At 33.4% G+C, this 24679-nt stretch overlaps 2 protein-coding genes across 2 annotated transcripts; one reads left to right on the forward strand and one right to left on the reverse strand.

Moving 5' to 3' along the window:
- Positions 1-227: 227 nt before the first annotated feature.
- Positions 228-1756, forward strand: LOC101894076 (glycerol-3-phosphate phosphatase). Its single transcript, XM_011297942.3, has 3 exons — positions 228-540; positions 622-1282; positions 1348-1756. The coding sequence occupies exons 1-3, from the start codon at positions 450-452 to the stop codon at positions 1517-1519; spliced, it is 924 nt and encodes a 307-aa protein (XP_011296244.1). The 5' UTR covers positions 228-449; the 3' UTR covers positions 1520-1756.
- Positions 1757-1971: 215 nt separating this feature from the next.
- Positions 1972-24054, reverse strand: LOC101894246 (gamma-aminobutyric acid receptor alpha-like). Its single transcript, XM_011297947.3, has 7 exons — positions 23256-24054; positions 19511-19578; positions 19176-19396; positions 18896-18978; positions 7326-7829; positions 3443-4123; positions 1972-2434 (listed from the first exon to the last, which is right to left on the reverse strand). Exons 1-7 carry the CDS (start codon positions 23686-23688, stop codon positions 2202-2204), a joined length of 2223 nt encoding a protein of 740 aa, XP_011296249.2. The 5' UTR covers positions 23689-24054; the 3' UTR covers positions 1972-2201.
- Between the last annotated feature and the right edge of the window lie 625 nt (positions 24055-24679).

The raw sequence follows: 24679 nt of genomic DNA on the forward strand, positions 1-24679 counted from the left end.
TGTTTAACTTCCAAAGCATTTCCTTATTCTCAATCAAGATGTTGAATTGTACATTAAACGTTTAATATTTGTTGTTGTTTTTATGTGAAAGCGGGAATGAGGAAGGGGTAAATTACTTTCCTTTCTCGTTGTCTAGCAAAGATGTAAACAAACCACTCACCTTGCATTAACGACTTTTGACACTAACATTAAGAAGAAGCAATTCTAATTGATAACAGTTTTCTAAACTGATTGTTTGATTGAGAACCCCTTGAACATGACATTGGTCGTACTCTCACTCTCTTCTTAATCTTCCGTATGTGAGAGCTGCGTGTTTATCAAATAAAAACATGATCATGATCATTTAGGAGTCTAAGTGGAAGAAGTGTCATTTTAAACAAAATTTGTAACACAAAAATAGAGGAATATATTTATTAAAATTGCTAACTTTTAGTTGAACAAATTAAACAATGGCAACAATAAATTTAAATCAAATTAACGATAAACAAATACCCAAGAATTGGTTGGATTCCTACGATACCATATTCACGGACTGCGATTGTAAGTAAAGGAATAGGGTTACCAAGTGTCCTTACGATATGGATTTAAAGGGCTTAAATGATAGAATTCCTTTGATTTCAGCTGTTATCTGGCAGGATGACAAGGTTATTGAGGGAACCCCCGAAACCATCAATGATTTGCAGGATATGGGTAAAAAGGTTTATTTTGTTACGAATAATAGCACCAAAACCCGTGCCCAGTTGTGTGAAAAAGCTCGAGGCATGAATTTCAAGGTGGAGGAACATCAAATAATTGCCCCCACCTATTCCATTGCGGAATATTTAAAATTACACTTGAGTCCAGAAGAAAAAGTGTATATAGTTGGTAGCCCCGCCATGGGTAGAGAATTGGATACATTGCATATAAAACATTTTGGTTTGGGTCCAGATGAAGTGGAACCCAATTGGGTTTCCATCCTTCCCGAGGTTGATCAGCAAACCAAAGAGGAGAATATTGCAGCGGTATTAGTGGGTTTCGATGAACATTTTAGTTATAATAAAATGATAAAGGCCTGCAATTATTTGGGTCAAAATGAGAAATGTCTATTTTTGGCAACAAATGCAGATGCAGTTTCGAAGTTCCCCCAGTACAGCATTCCTGGTACGGGCGCTATATTGAGGGCCATTGAGGCTTGCGTGGGACGTGAGGCCGAAGTGATGGGAAAACCAAATCCTTTGGTCTGTGAACATTTGCTGAAATCTGGGCAAGTTGATGCCAAGAGGACACTTATGATTGGTGATTGGTAGGTGGCCAGTTTCTTTCATATTTTTTTTTCAAAACTCTAATATTTTTTTCATTTTTTTGCAGCTACAAAACGGATATCCTGTTTGGCAAGAATTGTGGATTTTCCACACTTCTGGTGGGGACGGGACGTTATAAGTGGTTACACGTTGAAAAAATGCTTAAAGAAGATGGTTCTAAGGATTACCTACCCGACTTTTTTGCATCATCTTTGGCTGATTTAAGGGCTTACCTTTGAGTCGGAATTCAATTGAAAAACAAAATATTTCTAAATAGTACAGTAGCGGTTTTTATTGTTTTTTTTTTTAAATTAATATTAACCTAAATTAATACTTAAAAGAAAGACCAATAACCAATACCACATACCAACAACTACAATTCCAGAAGAAACATTCCAAAACGATGTACTCCTCTTACATACTTGGCCTTCAATTATTTATATTTAAAATATATATTTTTCAATTTTTTAAATTTATATTTGATGTGAAAATATTTTTGATTTTTAGAATTCTATCAGGATTTTTGTTTGCAAGGATACGGATTGGTTAAACAGCTAATCAAGGTCAAAAATAACATAATCTTATGAATATAATTTAAAATTACATATTCCCTTTCCCCGGGAAAAGGATCATCCTCATATTTTAGCGCTGTTTTTGTTAATTTAATGCAAATGCTTTTGGCAATTTAGGTAGAAGAAATCATAATTGTATCACAAATTATTAGCAGAAGCGAAATGATTTTTTTTAATTTGTTACAGTTTTTTTCTTAGTTTCTATCCTCCCCTCATCATTCACTTCCATCTCTCACCATTTAACCAATATTGTTCCCCAACATGAAATTTTGATTTCGATTTATTCCCTTCTGCTTCTTTGTTTTGATTTCTTCTCGCGCTAACGTGTCTAAATTGCCAAAAGGTAACATCAGGTGGTCGAATTACTGTGCGCCAATATCCTGGAGCTGCGCGACAAATAGCCATACCAGTAGAACACATTGATGAGCAGAAATAGAATGGGGAAAACAATGCGAGAGGCTCGATCGATTTTCGACACGGAATTATATTGTGGCGTTCGTTTGCCCTTGCGACGGGCATCCAACTCTTCGCGGCGATAGTAGGACATACGACGGCGGCCGGAATATTTTTTGGGTGTAACATCTGGGAAAGAAAAAAAAACAGAATGAATTGTATAACAGTTTTCAATGAAGAAAGTAAGAGAAAAGTTCTGTATAACAGTTTTCCGTGTTGTATAACAGTTTTCTATATAGGAAAAGCATTGTATAACAGTTTTCCGTGTAGGAAAAGTGTTGTATAACAGTTTTCCGTATAGGAAAAATGTTGTATAACAGTTTTCCGTATAGGAAAAATGTTGTATAACAGTTTTCCGAATAGGAAAAATGTTTTATAACAGTTTTCCGTATGAGAAAAATGTTGTATAACAGTTTTTCGTATAGGAAAAATGTTGTATAACAGTTTTCCGAATAGGAAAAATGTCGTATAACAGTTTTCCGAATAGGAAAAATGTCGTATAACAGTTTTCCGAATAGGAAAAATGTGGTATAACAGTTTTCCGTATAGGAGAAATGTCGTATAACAGTTTTCCGAATAGGAAAAATGTCGTATAACAGTTCTCCGTATAGGAGAAATGTTGTATAACAGTTTTCCGTATAGGAAAAATGTTGTATAACACTTTTCCGTATAGGAAAAATGTTGTATAACAGTTTTCCGTATAGGAAAAATGTTGTATAACACTTTTCCGTACAGGAAAAATGTTGTATAACACTTTTCCGTACAGGAAAAATGTTGTATAACACTTTTCTGTATAGGAAAAATGTTGTATAACACTTTTCCGTATAGGAAAAATGGTGTATAACACTTTTCTGTATAGGAAAAATGTTGTATAACACTTTTCCGTATAGGAAAAATGGTGTATAACACTTTTCCGCATAGGAAAATGTTGTATAACACTTTTCCGCATAGGAAAAATGTTGTATAACACTTTTCCGTATAGGAAAAATGTTGTATAACACTTTTCCGTTTAGGAAAAATGTTGTATAACACTTTTCCAAAATAGGAAACGTTTTGTATAACACTTTTCCGTATAGGAAACGTTTTGTATAACACTTTTCCGTATTGGAATTAATATAGAAAGATATTCCAACTTACCCTCATGTGCCCTCAAGTGAATCTCCTCACCATCTTCATCGGATGAACCAAAATGTGCTTTATGCCTGCCACGCTTCTGGCGGCAACCCAACCATGACTGCACTTGATTCCAACAATTCCACCAGGCCGATTGACGACGATACTTCCTCTCTCGAGATCGTCGATTTTTCATTGATGAACCCCCCTTGGGTATGTTGATGGAACACATCGAAAGCGGTATAACTTCATAGATTTTCGTTTCCGTACTGCTATTGGTATCCTCATATTCAGGAGTCATTCCCAGTTTATGGGTTTGCCGTACTGCACTCTCCGTCTCCGTGTCTGAATCCAATTCTTCGATGATAAAATAACATTCTCCCGAACCGTATTTCGTGAAGTAATGGACAACGGCAAACTGAAGAATTGTGGCAAAGATGAAGGCAAACGAGAGGAAAACAAAGAAATCCAATGCCGTGGGATAGGGAACCTTGGGCAGATCGGTGCGGGCCTCCAGGCCTAGGAAAGTCATGGTGAGCACTGTTGTTATTCCCAGCGATACCCGGTCTGCTGTGGCTTCACGATTTAACCAAAATGATACCCAGGAAAGGACCACCAATAGGCAACATGGTCCATAGACTTGGATGAGGAAATTTCCCATGTGACGCTGCAGATGAAAGTTCACCATCAACATGGAGTATTCGGCTGGAAAAAAGGGAGAAAAACAAAATGTTAAATTACTAAATGATGGCCTGAAAGTATGCTTTAGATTTTTCTTTTTATAATCCACACACACTATGATATCATCGGCGATGCTACATGGAAGCCCAGTAGACCTATCCATTAATCAATTTCTCCAATTAGCCAAATTGATTTCCATAATCACTTTAAGTTGCCAATAACATTTTCACGGCAACACTTCTTTTACCTGTCTGAGCGACCGGCCCCAGTCGTTTATCTATCACTTTTGCCCATGACCATTCTTGCATCGTTGCAGGCATGCATGGATGATAGGCTGTGGTGTGTGTTGGCTTTCGAAGGCAAAGTGAAGAGGTCAGGTGACACATAGTAGTCAACCAATGCCGGCGATGGCTAACCGAACTACCCGTCAACCAAACCAAACCGAACCGAACATCGTAGAATTTAAATGACCTTAATTGATGTGAAAAATCATAATTGTTATAATGATGTTGTGGCGTTAATGATGACGATAATGACAATAAAGAAGGTCCAACAGCCAGCCCAACAGCCAACCGAACAGCCATCGAGCCAACCATTTGTTGGTAAGGATGTGGCCGATTGGTCGTGAACAAAAGTAAAATTGATTTCATGCAAATTTCCTCTCCTAATTATCATGTAAATGGTCATGTCCATGTAATGTCATCGTTGTTGTTCAATTGAACAGAGGACCGGCCCATTGAATACTGAGTATAACACTTAAAGGCAAACAATTGATACATTCGATTTATTGGCCAGGGGTGGGGTATTTATATTCATATTAATGTTTAAAGGCAGTTTGCCACAAGAGGAGCATGGAAATCTTTTCCGTGCATGGTGTAAGACAAAATTTAAAATTTTGAAAACTGTTATACAAGTATTTATATTGCTCGTGAAAACTGTTATACAGTGGATAAGCACAAACTGTAATACGAACTGTTATACAAAACTGTTATACAAAACTGTTATACAAGCTGTTATACAAACGGTTATACAACTGTTATACTAACTGTTATACTAACTGTTATACTAACTGTTATACTAACTGTTATACAAACTGTTATACAAACTGATATACACATACAAGCTGTTATACAACTGTTACGCAAACTGTTATAAAACCGTTATACAACTGTTATACAAACTGTTATACAAAACTGTTACACAAACTGTTATATAACTGTAATACAAAACTGTTATACAAACTGTTATACAAATTGTTATACAAATTGTTATACAAATTGTTATACAAACTGCTATACAAACTGTTATACAAAATATTATACAACTGTTATGCCACTATTAAAAACTGTTATACAAAACTATCATACAACTCTTAACCAAATTTGTATTTACACTGGTATACACCAGTTTAACAACTTCTCTGTTATACAAAAAGTAATATGAACTGTTATACAACTGTTATACAAACTGTTATAAAAACTGTTATAAAAACTGTTATACAACTTTTATACAAACTGTTACACGAACTGTTATGCAAACTGTTATACAACTGTTATACAAACTGTTATACAAAACTGTTGTAAAAACTGTTATACAAACTGTTATGCAAACTGTTATACAAAACTGTTGTAAAAACTGTTATACAAAACTGTTATACAAACAATTATAAAAACTGTTATACAAACTGTTATACAAATTGTTATACAAACTGTCATGCAAACTGTTGTACAAACTGTTACACAAATTGTCATACAAAACTGTTATAAAAACTGTTATACAAACTGTCATGCAAACTGTTATACAAACTGTTATACAAACTGTTATACAAACTGTTACACAAACTGTTATACGACTGTTATACGACTGTTATATAAACGGTTATAACCGTTACACAAACTGTTATACAACTGTTATACAAACAGTTGTAAAAACTCTTATTCAAACTGTTATACAAAAGGTTATAACTGTTACATAAACTGTTATACAAACTGTTATACAAACTATTGTGCAACTCTGAACCAATTTTTTTTATACAATTATTTTAGAAAAGTGTTATACAGCTGGGAAAATTTTTATTATACATCTGCCATACAAACAGTTATATAACAGTTATTCAACTTTTTATAGAAATTGTTATACAACAGCTAGATATATAACATATGGGCTACACAAAAAAAAAAAAACAAAAACTGTTATATAAATTCTTAGTTGTTATAAAACTGTTATATTTCTGAGACACACTCTGTCAACCAAATGTTATGCATACTCTGATTCAATAGCTCTACAAACTACACCGTATAACATAATGCTATTAAGACTGTTATAAAAAGTATCATGGAAATTAAAAAAATCATATAAAAACTGTTATACAACAATTTAACAACTGTTATACAAACGGAATTATTACTGCTATATAAACTGTTATACATTCTTTAAATAAACTCTTATTTAACAGCTGCTTATGGCCTACAACAAAATGTAAAATAAGGTCAACTTTTATACAAACATTTTTGTAACTATCATAAAACTGTTATACTGCTAATTATACTAAAACAACTGTTATAAAAAATGCTATATAAACTGTAATAACAAAACTCTATATAAACTGTTATATCAACTGTTATTCAAACTGTTATACAAACTGTTATACCAACTGTCATACATACTGTTATACAATCTGTTTTATAAACTGTTATACAAACTGTCACACAAACTGTCATACAAACTGTCATAAAAACTGTTATACAAACTATCATAAAAACTGTTATACAAACTGTTATAAAAACTGTTATACAAACTGTTATACAAACTGTTGTACAAACTGTTATACAAACTGTTACACAAACTGTCATACAAACTGTTATACAAACCGTTATACGCACTTTTATACAAACACATTTCTAAGCAAACTGAGAGAAAATCTGTTCATCATTGGTTTGCTATAGAACACGTTGTTATGGATAACAACGATTTGCTATAGAAGAGTTTCCGCATAAAAAAAATTGTTATCGACCTGGCTTTTTTAAAAACATTCTCTATTTTTTTTTATCGGTACCTAAAAGTTTTCAAACAATTCAATTTGGCTAATTTGTTTTCCACCCAAAATCCCCGGCAGCCATTCGCCTCCCAACGGGAGTTAATTTTTGATTGAATTTATTATCGACTTGTTAAGCTTCGAAAACAATATTGTCAATGTATTTGTTGTTTTTGTTATTTTTGAACTTACATGATTGATCCGATTCTAAGCGTATGTGACCACCACCAGCTCCGCCACCCACACCGAAACTGCTGGCCTTATCCAACTGGATGCCAGTACCACGGACATGTTGATTTTTTGCTCCTGGACCGGCAAAAGTTGTTAATGTTTTGTTGCCTCGATTGCTAAACTGGTTGTAGTTGTTGTTGTTGTCATCGTAGTTGTTGTTGTTGTGGTGATGACCATGCTGATGCTGCTCCGTTTGGTGTTGTCGCTGTTGTTTCTGGTGCTGGTGTGTGGAGTGATGTACTTGATGGGTCGTCGTCGTCGTCGTTTGACCACCAAGACCCCCTGCCCCTGCATAGTTTCGGGCATTCTCGTGGTAGGGCGAGGATGCTTTGTAAACAACATCCGTTAAATTACCCGCCGGACAATCAACCAAATCGAATTGTGACAATTTCATATCCTCGGCTATGGCCACAGCGGGGCGTTCTTTGTTCCAGCGATAGATGACATCGGCCGTGGTGTAGCCAACTGCATTAAGGTGGGGTGTGGTGTTATTTGTGTTGGCGGGGTTGGAGATGTTATTCAAATGCAAATCGAGGAAGTTGTACAAACAGCGACCGGCAAAAATGATAAACAAAAATTTGAAAGAGATTAGAGGACAAAAAAGAGGAACATTAAATAATACAAAGAGCGGAGAAGAAAAGCCAACAACAATGGCGCAGCTGAGCTGTAGTATAACACAATTATGTGAAAATTTGAATGGCTAAATTTTAGGTGGGGGAAGGACAAATTTTTTTGGAATCTTCCTGTTTACGGAAAACTGTTATACAACATTTTTCCTATACGGAAAACTGTTATACAACATTTTTCCTATACGGAAAAGTGTTATACAACATTTTTCCTATACGGAAAACTGTTATACAACATTTTTCTTACACGGAAAACTGTTATACAACATTTTTCCTACACGGGAAAGTGTTAAACAAAAATTTTCCTTTACGAAAAAGTGTTATACAACATTTTCCTATACGGAAAACTGTTATACAACATTTTTCCTATACGGAAAACTGTTATACAACATTTTTCCTGCACGGAAAAGTGTTATACAACATTTTTCCTATGCGGAAAACCGTTATACATCATTTCTCCTATACGGAAAACTGTTATACAAGATTTTTCCTGTACGGAAAAGTGTTATACAACATTTTTCCTATACGAAAAAGTGTTATACAACATTTTTCCTATACGGAAAACTGTTATACAACATTTTTCCTATACGGAAAACTGTTATACAACATTTTTTCTATACGGAAAACTGTTATACAACATTTTTTCTATACGGAAAACTGTTATACAACATTTTTCCTATGCGGAAATCTGTTATACAACATTTTTCCTATATGGAAAACTGTTATACAAGATTTTTCCTATGCGGAAAAGTGTTATACAACATTTTTCCTATGCGGAAAAGTGTTATACAACATTTTTCCTATATGGAAAACTGTTATACAAAATTTTTTCTATACGGAAAACTGTTATGCTGCATTTTTCCTATACGGAAACTGTTAAACAACATTTTTCCTGTACGGAAAACTGTTATACAATATTTTTTCTATACGGAAAACTGTTATACAACATTTTTCCTATTCGGAAAACTGTTATACAACATTTTTCCTATTCGGAAAACTGTTATACAACATTTTTCCTATACGGAAACTGTTATACAACATTATTTTTATACGGAAAACTGTTATACAACATTTTTCCTATAGGGAAAACTGTTATACAACATTTTTCCTATTCGGAAAACTGTTATACAACATTTTTCCTATATGGAAAACTGTTATACAACATTTTTCCTATACGGAGAACTGTTATACCACACTTTTTTCATATGGAAAAGTGTTATACAATATTTTTCCCATGCGGAAAACTGTTATACAACATTTTTTCTATGCGGAAAACTGTTATACAACATTTTTCCTATACGGAAAACTGTTATACAACATTTTTCCTATACGGAAAACTGTTATACAACATTTTTCCTATACGGAAAACTGTTATACAACAATTTTCCTGTACGGAAAAGTTTTAATAGGCTCTTCTTAAAAATGATTGCTCTTTAAATCTGTTCTCACAAGATATGTTTACTGAAAATCTTTAGCATACTTTAAGGCTTTGCCCGAAAGTAATTACAAAAGTTTTCACCCCCAAACATTGGCAATGCCATAAATGTTGGGATATTCAACAACTTAATGCAATAACCTTTGCCTAGTTTTAGGCTGTAGTTAAAATGAATATTTTAGGGGTGTGTGTTCAACGTGATGCAATGTCTACAAGAATCAAGGCCCTTGGTTTATATTGCATGTCCTTAAAGGGGATAACAAGGCACAAGGCATAGGCAAATAATTCCAAACACATACGAGTGATTTTGTGTTTTGTGGTTTAGCATAAATTTATTAACAAACCGAAAATAGGAAAATAAAACACGAAACGATAAAAGGACAGCAAAAAATGTACCCCTCCATGCGAATCAATGAATTCTTGGGAAGTGAAAAAATCAAGAAACAACGGCAAGACCACATCATCTCTCAACACATCATCAAAATCTTAACATCGATAACCAGACCATTCAGGCGAAAGAGAAAATCAAAAAAAGAGAAGAGAGAAGGAGAAGAAAGTGCTTGAAATATCCATCGAGGTAAAAATGCACACACACACACCCACACATCGGAATTCATAATCTCATTGATTAGAGACAACTATTATTAAAGACTTAATGGCACATTGATTCCATCTTGGCTGCCATGAAAGCAGGCTCACGCCATAAAATCATCGAGGGACAGTGAATGGCGATGGTGGTGCTGGATGGCTGGCCGACTGGCTGACTGGTGGCGTTTAAATTCGTGACGTTGCTGGGCCATTACCAGCCAGTTGATGAGCCATTTCGCCAAACAGTTAACAGAACTATTGAATAATAAGTAGCCGATGTTAATAGGCCAAGGGAATGGATGGACCATCAGAAAAAATGGCCTTAAAAGTAAAAATCTCAAGAAAATAAATAAAAATCGATGCATGCCTAGAAATTATTGGCAAGGGGGAAAGGCTGATATAATTTAATTAGAATTTTTGACAAAAATATGGAGAATTCTTGAAGAAGAGGCATTCTTCGCCTCGAAGAAGAGTTTTCCTTCTTCCCATAGAAGAAGAGGAGGTCTTCTTCTTCGTCGAGAATAAGAGGTCTTCTTTGCCTGGAAGAAGAGATCTTCTTCGCCTGGAAGAAGAAGTTTTCTTCGCCTGGAAGAAGAGGTCTTCTTCTTCGTCCAGAAGAAGAAGAGGTCTTCTTCGTCTTCGTGTAGAAGAAGAAGAAGAGGTATTCTTTGTCAAGAAAAAGAGGAAGAATAAGAGGTCTTCTCTTCGTCTAGAAAAAGAAGAGATCTTCTTCTTCGTCCAGAAGAAGAAGAGGTCTTCTTCTTCGTCCAGAAGAAGAAGAGGGCTTCTTCTTCGTCCAAAAGAAGAAGAGGTCTTCTTTGTCGAGAAAAAGAGGAAAAATAAGAGGTCTTCTTCTTCGTCTAGAAAAAGAAGAGGTCTTCTTCTTCGTCTAGAAGAGGAAGAGGTCTTCTTCTTCGTCTAGAAGAGGAAGAGGTCTTCTTCTTCGTCTAGAAGAGGAAGAGATCTTCTTCTTCGTCTAGAAGAGGAAGAGGTCTTCTTCTTCGTCTAGAAGAGGAAGAGATCTTCTTTTTCGTCTGGAAAAAGAAGAGGAGGTTTTCTTCTTCGTCTGGAAGAAGAAGAAGAGGTCTTCTTCTTCGTCTGGAAGAAGAAGAATAGATCTTCTTCTTCGTCTAGAAGAAGAAGAGGAGTTCTCCTTCTTCGTCTAGAAGAGGAGGTCTTCTTCTTCCTCTAGAAGAATAAGAAGAGGTCTTCTTCTTCGCCTGGAAGAAGAAGAGGAGGTCTTCTTCTTCGTCTGGAAGAAGAAGAGGAGGTCTCCTTCTTCGTCCAGAAGAAGTAGAGGTCTTCTTCTTCGTCTAGAAGAAGAGGAGGTCTTCTTCTTCGTCTAGAAGAAGTAGAGGTCTTCTTCTTCGTATAGAAGAAGAGGAGATCTTCTTCTTCGTCTGGAAGAAGAAGAGGAGGTCTTCTTCTTCGCCTAGAAGAAGAAGAGGAGGTCTTCTTCTTCGTCTGGAAGAAGAAGAGGAGGTCTTCTTCTTCGTCTGGAAGAAGAAGAGGTCTTCTTCTTCGCCTAGAAGAAGAAGAGGAGGTCTTCTTCTTCGCCTAGAAGAAGAAGAGGAGGTCTTCTTCTTCGCCTAGAAGAAGAAGAGGAGGTCTTCTGCTTCGCCTAGAAGAAGAAGAGGAGGTCTTCTGCTTCGCCTAGAAGAAGAAGAGGAGGTCTTCTTCTTCGCCTAGAAGAAGAGGAGGTCTTCTTCTTCGCCTAGAAGAAGAAGAGGAGGTCTTCTTCTTCGCCTAGAAGAAGAAGAGGAGGTCTTCTTCTTCGCCTAGAAGAAGAAGAAGAGGAGGTCTTCTTCTTCGCCTAGAAGAAGAAGAAGAGGAGGTCTTCTTCTTCGCCTAGAAGAAGAGGAGGTCTTCTTCTTCTTCGCCTGGAAGAAGAGGAGGTCTTCTTCTTCTTCGCCTGGAAGAAGAGGAGGTCTTCTTCTTCGCCTGGAAGAAGAAGAGGAGGTCTTCTTCTTCGTCTGGAAGAAGAGGAGGTCTTCTTCTTCGTCTGGAAGAAGAGGAGGAGGTCTTCTTCTTCGTCTGGAAGAAGGAGAGAAGGTCTTCTTCTTCGTCTGGAAGAAGGAGAGGAGGTCTTCTTCTTCGTTTGGAAGGAGAACAGGTCTTCTTCTCCGCTATTTGGACAATTTTGTCTCTCAAAAAAAGCATTCCTGTAAAGTCCCAATAAAATTGTCACAAATTATAATTGACTCTATCGGTTTTATGACCCCACCCAGGAAAACACATAAATGTCTCTCTTGACATATTGACCAAAAAAAAGTTAACATTTCCATGTTTAACAACAACAATCAAGACGTCAAATACCAGGACATATATTTTTTTTTTGTATAGGCAATGGCACTGACAGATAGAGATAGGGAGGTTTGTTTGGCGCGAAGTCAACATGACAAACTCACAATGCCAATGAAGACTTTTAGGTCAGGGACGTAGTCGCAAATGGATTGGGATACTATTTCCAGGGTAAGGCGGGAGGTCAAGTTAGGAAATGGGATTTAGGTGAATTAAAACGGGGGAAAAATAAAAATATATTATTAAGGGGGTAGGGGAGCCCCCCTTGGCTACGCCTGTACTTTTGTGTACATACATGCACGCATATGTATGTATATCCCTTTATGTGTCCGTAGTCGCCATAAATTGTTGTTCAAGGAAATTGCCAATAATATTGTACGTAATAAAGCACTTGCATGAATGATCATGCCAATGAATGTCGAAATATTTCATACAAAAGATAGCTTAGACCTTGAGGGGGGTGGAGGAAATAATATTCCCCCCTTCCTTGCCTTTTTAAATTGTATGAAAAATATCTATGCAATTTGTATAGAGATGTTAGATGAGGGGAGGATGAGGGAGCTTCCATATTTTGGGGTATCGGGAGACACAACAAAACATATTTACACATTTATGACAGCACAAATGCAAGTCAATTTCCATTCGCCATTCGCGGCGAACATTGAAATGAAATCTGGGGAAGAGAGAGAAAAAAATTGCAGCATTTTTTTTCCTGAACGACAAACCCCCCGAGGACGCATTGGCGAGGTGTAAATTTTGATTGCTGCCGATAAAAAAAAAAGAAGTTTGTCACATTGCAGAACACACATATTCAAGTTAAAAATATTTTCCAACCAAAAAAAAAGAAAACGTTCGCTCATTGATTCAAAGAATGGCATAACTCAAAAAAATCGTATTTTTTATACCCTCAGTCATATGGCCAGAGAGAGGGAGTATATCATTTGACACTTCCAAAACGTGTCTCATCGAAATAACGATCCTGGGTCTCTTTGAACAAAATCCGTTTCAGGACATTTGGAGTCAATTTAGCGATGTCCGTCCGTCCGTCTGTCCGTTAGTCTGCACTGGCTGGTGCACACGATAACTCTCGAAGGGAGTATCCGATTTGATCCAAACTTGGTACATCGTAATATTATTGTCAAACTTAGATCAAGTTCGGAGATGGGCAATATCGGTTCACTCCTTCTGGTACCTCCCCCACAAAAATATCGAAATTTTCAAAAAAATATTTTTTGCACAGAAAGAGAAAGGATAATCCAATTTTGCTTCAACTTTGCAAATCGTAATATTTGCATCAGTGCTAGGCCAGGTGCGAAAATGGACAATATCGGCGCACTCCATCAAGTACCTCCCCCACAAAGGGTCAAAATTTTGAATAATAATAGCTCTTATGAAATGTGCTGTGAGAGTCCGATTGTCTTCAAATTACAAACAGAACAATATTTTTATTAAACCAAGGTCTGGTGTGAAGTTGGAATATATCGGTCGACTCCTTCTGGTACCTCCCCCACAAAAGGGTCAACATTTTCAAAATCCATGAAGCTCATAAAACAAGAAATTAACATTCGATTCCCTTCTGACTTGGCACATCTGAATATTTCCATCAGCACAAGATCTGTTATGAAGATGGTCGAGATCGCACCGCTCCTTCTGGTACCTCCCCCACAAAGGGTCAAAGTTTTGAAAAATCAAAACGATTATAAAATCCGACATAAGCATCCGGTTCTCTTCAAATTCCACAGATGACAATATTTTTACTAACCCAAGGTCTGGTGTGAAGATGGAATATATCGGCCCACTCCTTCTGGTACCTCCCCCACAAAGGGTCGAAATTTTGAATATCCAGGAAGCTCATAAAAGGCGAAAATAATATTCGATTCCATTCAGACTTGTCGAACCTCAATATTTTTATCAACACAAGATCTGTTATAAAGATGTTAGAGATCGGATCATTCCTTCTGGTACCTCCCCCACAAAGGGCCAAAGTTTTGAATATTAACGAAGCTCATAAAACGCGAAATTAACATCTGATTTCCTTCTGACTTGGCACATCTAAATATTTCTACCCACACAAAATCTGTTATAAAGATGGTAGAGGTCGGACCATTCCTTCTGGTACCTACCCCACAAAGGGTCAAAGTTTTGAATAATCAAAACGATTATTAAATCCGAAATAAGCATCCGGTTCTCTTCATATTTTACATATCACTATATTTTTATTAACCAAAGGTCTGGTGTGAAGATGGAATATATCGGTCCACTCCTTCTGGTACCTCCCCCACAAAAGGGTCAACATTTTCAATATCCATGAAGCTCATAAAACGTGAAATTAACATCTGATTTCCTTCTGACTTGGCACATCTGAATATTTCTATCCACACAAAATTTGTTATAAAGATGGTAGAGATCGGACTATTCCTTCTGGTACCTCCCCCACAAAGGGCCAAAATTTTGAATAACCAAAACGATCACAAAATCCGAAATAAGCATCCGATTCTCTTCATATTTTACATTCACTATATTTTTATTAACCAAAGGTCCGGTGTGTAGACGGAATATATCGGTCCATTCGTTCTGGTACCTCCCCCACAAAGGGTCAATATTTTGAGTATTCATGAAGCCTATAAAACAAGAAATTAACATCCGATTCCATTCATACTTGGCACATCTGTATATTTCTATCAGCACAAGATCAGTTATAAAGATGGTAGAGCTCGGACCATTCCTTCTGGTACCTCCCCCATAAAGGGTCAAGATTTTGAATAATCAAAACGATTATGAAATCCGAAATAAGCATCCGGTCCTCTTCATATTTTACACATCACATTATTTATACTAATACAAGATCTGCTGTGAAGATTGTAGAGATCGAACCATTTCTTCCGGTACCTCCCCCACATTGGGTTACAATTTCCAATAATTTAATCTGTCAAAACTTGCAATTTTTATTCAATTTCTATTTTTTTCTACAATTTTTTCTTTATCCATCTATCAAAAGTCTTTAAATACTTCAAACCATGCTTGATCTTGCATAGAAATTTGGCACTGATTTTTGGTGACATATTTCCAAATAATTGTCTACGAAGTTTCAATCGATTTCCTTTTTGGAGTTGTGTCTCTCTTTGAATAAATCAAGCAAATTGCCTGCCTCCCAAACTCTGTCTCTCTCTCTCTCTCTCTCTCTCTCTCTCTCTCTCTCTCTTTACCACTCTTCCCTCCAACACGGCCACCCTTTACAACTGTTCACATTTCCCCCATATTAATCACCATTGAGAACTCATTATGGTTTCCATCGAAAAAACAAAACTGAAGTCTCTTCATTTCCTTTTGCACTTTTAGACATTTCCTACTCTTTCACCTCTCTCTCTCCACGCACTTCCTCTCATTTCCAAGACCGTTAGATGTTTGCCAAACAATATTTCTTTTTTCCAAAAAAAAATGTGCCTCGCAATTTCCCCAACGTTCATTTGCATTTATGTCTATTTTGCAAATTTGCCCCCTCCCTCACATGCTCTCATCCTTCGCCTCTCTCCCGCACTTCTCTCCCAACTTCATTCTCATTGACTGACACATTAAGTACGATTATGATTTTTGCAGTTTGTGCCTTGCCTCCACAATGAATAATCACATTAATGAGTCGTTGTCAGTCGAACATGCTCGTGAAATTAACATCACTTCGTCGTTGTCATGTTAACATCAAGAGTACCAACAGCAGCAGCAGCAGCAGCAACAACAACGATAAACAAACAAACAAACAAACTAGTACCGGTTCAATATGGTCTCGTTCTCAGGCCGGATGATATCTATGTCAGTTTTTGAATAATTTGCATTTAATTATTGGCGCGAGAAAAAATCGAGTTACGATTATAAAATCAATAATGTAAACAATTTAAAAAAGCGCAGGGGAAATATATGACAAATATCATTGCCTACTTTCAGGAGGTTCGTATGAAAATCAATGTTGGGGGAATATATTTAGATGCAGAGACATGATTTGTTTGTAAATTAAAAACAATTTTTTTAGAGAAGGCCTCTAAAAGAGGCTTTTATTTCCTAGGAGGAGTTCGTATATTGTCCATTAAGGATACTCAATGGAAAAGATCATGAAAAAGTTCATTAGCAAGAATATGAATTAACCTTTTTTTTATAAAAAAAAAACACAGAATCCATTTAGGTATCTACTTCCTGGGGACTTCTAAAGAATAGCTCCTCATGAGATCTTCGTAAGAAATATGGATTCTTAGGTGCTCTTCACAATAAGAAACCCTCCTTATGAGCCACTAATTATTGAAGCGAAAAATTAAAAACAAAATACGATTATGAAAAAAAAAAATGTAAACAAAATTACAAAACGCCGCAGGAGAAATATGTGACAAATATCATTGCATACTTTGAGGGGTTTTACAAGGAAATCAATAGGGGAGAATAATTTAAAATGCAGAACTTTTCAAAATATCGTGGATTAAAAAATATATATTTATTTTCAACGAATTCACCAACCGGGATTTTTTAAAAAAATATTTTTTCCAAATATTTACCAAAGTAGATTTTTTAAAAATATATTTTTTCTAAATATTCACCAACGTGGATTTTTTAAAAAATGTTTTTCAAAGTATTCACCTTCGTGGATATTTTAAACAAATATTTTTTTCAAATTATTCAACATATTTTTTTAAGTATTCACTAACGTGGATTTTTAAAAAAAAAAATATTTTTTTTAAATTAATCACCAAAGTGGATTTTTTTAAAAGAATATTTTTTCTAGATATTCACCAACGCGGATTTTATGAAAATATATTTTTTCAAAGTATTCACCAACGCGGTTTTTATGAAAATATATTTTTGAAAGTATCAACAAACGAGGATTTTTATGTAATATTTTTTCAAAGCATTCACCAATGGGGATTTTAAAAAAAAATATTTTTTTTTCAAAGTATTCACCAACTTGGATTTTTTTAAAAATATTTTTTCAAAGTATTCAACAACGTGGATATTTTAAAAAAATATATCTATTTTTTCAAAGTATTTACCAATGTCAAATTTAAAAAATATATATTTTATCAAAGTATTCAATGAGGTGGCCTTTTAAAAATATTTTTTAAAGAATTTACCAAGGTTGATTTAAAAAAAATATTTTTATCAAGGTCGATTTTTTAAGAAATATTTTTTTTAAGTATTTACCGACGAGGATTTTTTAAAAAATATTATTTCAAAATATTTACCAACGAGGATTTTTAAAAAAATATTTTTGTAAGTATTCACCAAAGTGGATTTTGAAAAAATATTTCTTCAAAGTTTTCACCAACGTGGATTTTTAAAAAAAATATTTTTCAAAGTATTTTTTAAACAATATTTTTTTCAAATTATTCACCAACTTGGATTTTAAAAAAATATTTTTTCAAAGTATTCACCAACGTGGAGTTTAAAAAAAATATTTTCCAACGTATTCACCGGCGTTGATTTTTAAAAAAATATTTTTTCAAAGTATTCACCGGCGTTGATTTTTAAAATATATTTTTTCAAAGTTTTCACCAACATGGGTTTTTAAAAAAATATTTTTTCAAGGTATTCACCAACGTAGATTTTTTTAGAAAATATTTTGTTTTTCAAAGTATTCACCGACGTGGATTTTTTAAGAAATATTTTTTTTAAGTATTAACCAACAAGGATTTTTAAAAAAAATATTTTTTCACGGACATATTGAACGTGTTTTTTTAAATATTTTTTGGAAGTATTCACCAATGGGGATTTAAAAAAAATATTTTTTTCAAAGTATTCACCAATGGGGATTTTTTTAAATATTTTTTAGCCTTTTCTAGGACGTGGATTTTTTAAAAAAATATTTTTTTAGCCATTTATAGGACGTGGATTTTTTTTTAAAGTAATTTATCATTAACATTCATAGGACGTGATCTTTTTACAAAATATTTTTTTAACCTTGTATAAGACGTGGATTTTTTTTTAAAAAAAAATATTTTTTTAGCCATTTATAGGACAAGGATTTTTTAAAAAAATATTTTTTAGCCATTTATTGGACGCAGATTTTTTAAAAAATATTTGCTTATTCAAGAAAAATTTTTCCAAGAAATTCACCAGCTTGGACTTTATAAAAATATATTTTTCAAAGTATTTTTTAAAAACATATACATTTTTTCTATTTATTTTTAATTTCCACAAAAAAAAATCAAAACGTAGATATTTTTTTCGACCATTAAAGTTGGTCGATTTTTGAAAAAATTTTCACTATTTTTAGGTCACATTAAAAATTTTGGGTTTTTAGGGTATTTAAAAGCTCCTAGGCTTGTTTTATGTGTGTTTTTATAAGGCTCCCTGGACCTCTTTACATGTACATTTTTAAGGATGTCCTTGGGTCACCTTTAATACAGAATGGCGATTTTCTTTGGCACTCACATTTGTATTTAAAAAAATAGATTTTTAGTACTTTCCATTATTAAACAAAGTTCAACGCCCATGACTGCGTATTAGTATTATTAATAGAAATATGTAGCATATTTTCAGGGATTTAGGTAATTTTCAAATAATTGTTGATTACTTCTCGCTTTTAAGGTTATTAAACTTACACGAACCAAATTTCAGTGGGCATTTTTGTATATCCATGGGAAAATCCTCCAAATTCATCGGGCAGCCAGCCTTTATGGTCAGCCTACAGAAAAAGGGAGGAGAATTAGCAAAAGAAAAAATCCATTTAAAAAATTGAGATAATCTAAGACAAATATTTACAGGATTTGAAAAATTTGTAAACAACAACAAAAATTAGTTAAAAATCTTTTGTAAACAAATTAAAAACACTTGGGCAGAAAATGACAAAAAAACATGAAATTGCTTGTCTCTCCTCCTCACCTGCTCGAATACAATACCCGGCCATTCTGATGGATTCTCACAAATTTATTTGGTGTCGTTATGGTGTGTAAATAGCTTTGTTTGCCGTTATAGAAATAGGTATCTGGTTTCCAGATACGCGCCAACATCGATACACTCAGCGCCAGGGTGGCTTGGGCTCCCTTGAACGCCAGACGTTTGTCCACCCATGATTGACGAAAATAACAATCCATGGAGTAGGTCTGTTGAAACGTGGAAGAGAAGGGAGGGAGATAGGGGAGTGGGAAAACAATTTGAAGTGATAATTAAGATTCATCAAGGATTAATTTTCTTTGTTTTGTTCGCAAATTTATTACCATATCCACTTCGGAAATTGGACCCATGCTTCGTACCATGATATCGACTTCAACGGTGGCAGGTGGACCTGAAATGAGAAGCAATTTAGTTGATGATTTCAAAAATTGTTGAGCTAATATTTGTTTAAAATATTAGAAAATTAATGCCGGGGACCAGTGGGGCGTATTAGTGATGTTAATAGAAATTCCATAGCATACTTTTGGGGTATATTAACAAAAATATTTTGGAAATTAATATTTTATGTGAAACACGGTAGGGTGGTGTATTGATAAGAGGATCTTTTCTATTTAGGAAATTTTTGAAATTTGTATTGCATACTTTTAGGCTGAAATTTTTTTGGATTTTGTATCGTTTTTAGCATTTCTTTCATCACTTCAAAATTGTAAATTTTCGTGTTAAAAAAATCAAAGACTCAATAAATTTGAATTGAATTGAAATTGAAATGCATAATAATATATTGCATACTTTTAGGCTGAAAATATTTTTGATTTTTATGTTTAAAATAAAAAATATCATTCAAAAGCGCATTTCCTTGATAGGCAATCACAAACTTTTGGCAGGAAGAAAACAAAAAACTCCTTTCTCTGCCTGAACTGAAATTAATTTAATTTTTGTTACTCATTTTGAGGGTTATTTTCTGTTCCGCTTGACTTGCTATCATTTTTTGAAATGATAATTTTTTCCAGCACCTCCTCCTCCTTCTCCCTTTCGGTTTCTTTGAAAGGCATCCGAGGGTAATTGTAGTTGTGAGGATGATTGCAAAAAAAATTAATGTACACACACACACATACACACACACACACTAACAAGCTTTTAGTAATACTGGGTTTTTTCTTTTCGCTTCTCTGTTCAACTTATTTTTTGATTCAACCATTCATTCATGTTGGAGGTCTTCTTCGTTTAGTTGGCATTCCTGGGAGACACACCAAACAACCAAACGACCCACAGGCAGCCATTTAGACAGACCGACCGACACTCAAACATACGCACATAAATTACATGACGTTGTTAAACACTTCATTACGCCATTAATGCAGAGACTTTCAATGCAATTGCCTATCAGCGAGAAAGGAGCAAAGGCAAGAAAGATTAAACACTGCAGCGGAACTGAAAGCAAAAAGGGGTGGGGAAGAGAGGGTGCTTGGCATTAGTTTGTGGGCTTTGTGTAAAAAATTACTTGGTATTATCCAACTGTTTGTTATTTCCGCTTAAATGTGATAAAAAGCGGATATTAACATATGTTCAAAGCATACTTTTAGGCGTTGGGATAGATTAATGAGAAAAAATGACATAAAAACAAGAATTTTGTAAAAATTAGGTGACGGGAAGCACAAAATATGTTCACCAACGTGGATTTAAAAAAAAATTTTAAATATTCACCAACGTGGATTTTTTAAAAAATATTTTTTGCAAGTATTCACCAGCGTAGATTTTTTTAAAAATATTTTTGTAAGTATTCGCAAACGTGGATTTTTTAAAAAAAAATATTTTTTGTAAGTGTTCACCAATGGGGATTTTTTTAAGAAATATTTTTTGTAAATATTCACCAACGGAAATTTTTTAAAAAATATTTTTTGTAAATATTCCCCAACGTGGATTTTTTCAAAAATATTTTTTTTTTTAAAAATTCACCAACATGGATTTTTACAAAAATATTTTTTCAAAGTTTCAACCGACGTGGATTTTTTAAAAAAATATTTTTTGTAAATATTTACCAACGTGGATTTTTTAAAATATATTTTTTCAAAGTTTCAACCGACGTGGATTTTTTAAAATATATTTTTTGTAAATATTTACCAACGGGGATTTTTTAAAAGATAGTTTTTAAAAGTATTCACCAATGTGGATTTTTAAAAAAATATTTTGTTCAAAGAATTCATCAACGTAGATTTTTAAAGAAATATTTTTTTCAAAAAATTCACCAACGTGGATTTTTTAAAAATATATTTTTTGTAAGTATTCACCGACGTGGATTTTTTAAAAAATATTTTTTCAAAGTATTCACCAACGTGGATTTTTTAAAAATATTTTTGGTAAGAATTTTCCAACGTGGATTTTTTAAAACATATTTTTGTAAGTATTCACCAACGTGGATTTTTTAAAAAAATATTTTTTGTAGGTATTGACCAACAAGGATTTTTTAAAAAAAATTTTTTTTAAGTATTCACCAATGTGAATTTTTTAAAAAAATATTTTTTGTAAGTTTTAACCAACGTGGATTTTTAAAAAATATTTTTTCTAATGTATTCACAAACGTGGATTTTTTAAAAAATATTTTTTCGAAGTATTCACCAAACGTGAAAATTTTAAAAAATATTTTTTGTAAGTATTCACCAAACGTGGAAATTTTAAAAAATATTTTTTGTAAGTATTCACCAACGTGGACTTTTTAAAAAATATTTTTTTCAAAGTTTCAACCGACGTGGATTTTTTAAAAAATATTTTTTCGAAGTTTCAACCGACGTAGATTTTTTAAAAAATATTTTTTCAAAGTTTCAACCGACGTGGATTTTTTAAAAAATATTTTTTCGAAGTTTCAACCGACGTAGATTTTTTAAAAAATATTTTTTCAAAGTTTCAACCGACGTGGATTTTTTAAAAAAATATTTTTTGTAAGTATTCACCAACGTGGATTTTTTAAAAAATATTTTTTGTGAGTATTCACCAATGAGGATTTTTAAAAATATTTTTTGTCAGTATTTACCAACGAGGATTTTTTACAAAATATTTTTTGTAATTATTCACCAACGTTGATTTTTTAAAAATATTTTTTGCAAGTATGCACCAACGTGGATTTTTTAAAAAATATTTTGTCAAAGTATACATCAACGTGGATTTTTAAAAAATATATTTTTCAAAGTATTCACCAACGTGGATTTTTAAAAAATTAATTTTTCCAAGTATTCACCAACGTGGATTTTCAAAAAATTTATTTTTTGTTAGTATCTACTAACATGGATTTTTTAAAAAATATTTTTTTCAAAGAATTAAGCAACGCGGATTTTTAAAAAACAATTTTTTAGGATTAAAAAAAATATTTTTTGTAAGTATTCACAAACGTGGATTTTTTAAAAAATATTTTTTGTAAGAATTCACCAACGTGGATTTTGTAAAGAAAATTTTTTGTAAGTATTCACCAACGTGTATTTTTTAAAAAATATTTTTTGTAAGTATTCACCAACGTGAATTTTTAAAAAAATATTTTTTTGTGAGTATTCACCAACGTGGATTTTTGAAAAAAATATTTTTTGAAAGTATTCACCAACATGGATTTTTTAAAAAATATTTTTTGAAAGTATTCACCAACGTGGATTTTTTAAAAAATATTTTTTGAAAGTATTCACCAACGTGGATTTTTTAAAAAATATTTTTTGTAAGTATTCACCAACGTGGATTTTTTAAAAAATATTTTATTTCAACGAATTCACCAACGCGGATTTTTTTAAAAAATATTTTTTTGTAAAAATTCCCCAACGTGTATTTTTTTTTAAAATAAATTTTTTGTAAAAATTCCCCAAATTTAAAAATTGGATTTTTGAAAAAAAAAATATTTTTTTCAATGATCCACCAACATTTTCACATCCTTTACTTTTCCCTCCAATTTTCCATTCCACCACCCTTGGCAAATATTTATTTAAAATTTTTTCCAATCAGACGCCTTTGATTGACTAAATATTTGCAAAGCAAAACTTTGTTTTCCTTTGGCGGGCCAAATAAATTTGTTTTGATGCCTATGCAACTTACCTCCGAAATCCGGTCGTATACTGTTGTCATAACCTCGCAATAGATTATCCAATAACTCCGAGATGTTGGCATGATTGTTACGCTGTGTCAGTCGGATGTGTGAGCCCGCCTCTACCAGCGTTAGCTTTGTGGTCGTTAGGCCGTGCCACAACAAGGCGTAGAGTGTTATGAGCCATGTTAGTCCTTTGGACCACCATTGACAACGACGACCACGACAAGTTGTAAGGCCACGAAAGCCACAACAAATGTTGTCGAGCCACCGAAATTGAGGAAACATATGGGCCGAAGTTAATGGTCGTTTGGAATTTATCAGCGACAATATCATCGTTGGCATGGCCGCAGTCATCATCAATTTCATCATCGTCATCATCATCCTCCTTGTCAATGGCATCAGCAGGAGTAGCAGTAACAGCAGCATCAACATTATGGTCATGATTATGAGGCTGAGGACATGTGTTGTTGTTCTAACTGCAATGTTGTTGGACTCAGCTTAAGTTTCCGCCTTTGGCTTTTATGAGCGAGTTTTTACAGCTTCCAAGCCCTGCTGATGTGTCCCAGACTTCGAGGATTGCAGGAAGAATCTGTTGTTGACAAGTTTTAGGCTTTAGCTGTTGTTGTTGTTGTTGTACTTTGTTTTAGTTTTCTCTCATTGTTTTGTTTGTCAATTTACACTCGGTTTGTTAATGTCCTTTTTTCAGTTTGTTTTCACTTTGCTTCTGTTGTCAGGGATTTTCGTTATGTTTTCCGGCATTTTCCGTTGGTTTGGACTTATGCAGATTTTATTAAAATTTATTATCAGATTTCTATTCTAATTGGATGTGGATCAAGAGATTAGAAATGTAGGGAGAAAAAAATGGGGAAATCCTTTTTAAAAGGATTTGGAAAAAATATATATTTTAAGTTTTAAAAAATTTAGATTTTTTTAAAAATTATTTTTTCAAAGTATCAAAAGACGTGAATTTTTAAAAAAATATTTTTTAAAGTATCGATAGACGTGGATTTTAAAAAATGAAATATTTTTTCCGAAGTATTAACAAACATTAAATTTTTAAAAAAATATTTTTTCGAAGTATTAACGAACGTAGATTTTTTATAAATATTTTTCCAAGTATTGACCAACGTCGATTTTTTAAAAAATAATTTTTTTAGGTATCAATAGACCTGTCTTTTTTAAAAAAATATTTTTTAAGGTATCAATAGACGTGGATTTTTTAAAAAAATATTTTTTTGAAGTACCAATAGACAAGGATTTTTTAAAAAATATTTTTAACAGCATCAATAGACGTGGATTTTTTAAAAAATATTTTTTAAAGTATCAATAGACAAGGATTTTTTGAAAAATAATTATTTCAAAATATAAATAGACGTAGATTTAAAAAAAAAAATTTCAATGTATTCACCGACGTGGATTTTTTTTTTAAAAT

The sequence above is a fragment of the Musca domestica genome, unplaced genomic scaffold (genome assembly GCF_030504385.1).
Source record: "Musca domestica strain aabys unplaced genomic scaffold, Musca_domestica.polishedcontigs.V.1.1 27, whole genome shotgun sequence".
NCBI classification, from domain to species: domain Eukaryota; kingdom Metazoa; phylum Arthropoda; class Insecta; order Diptera; family Muscidae; genus Musca; species Musca domestica.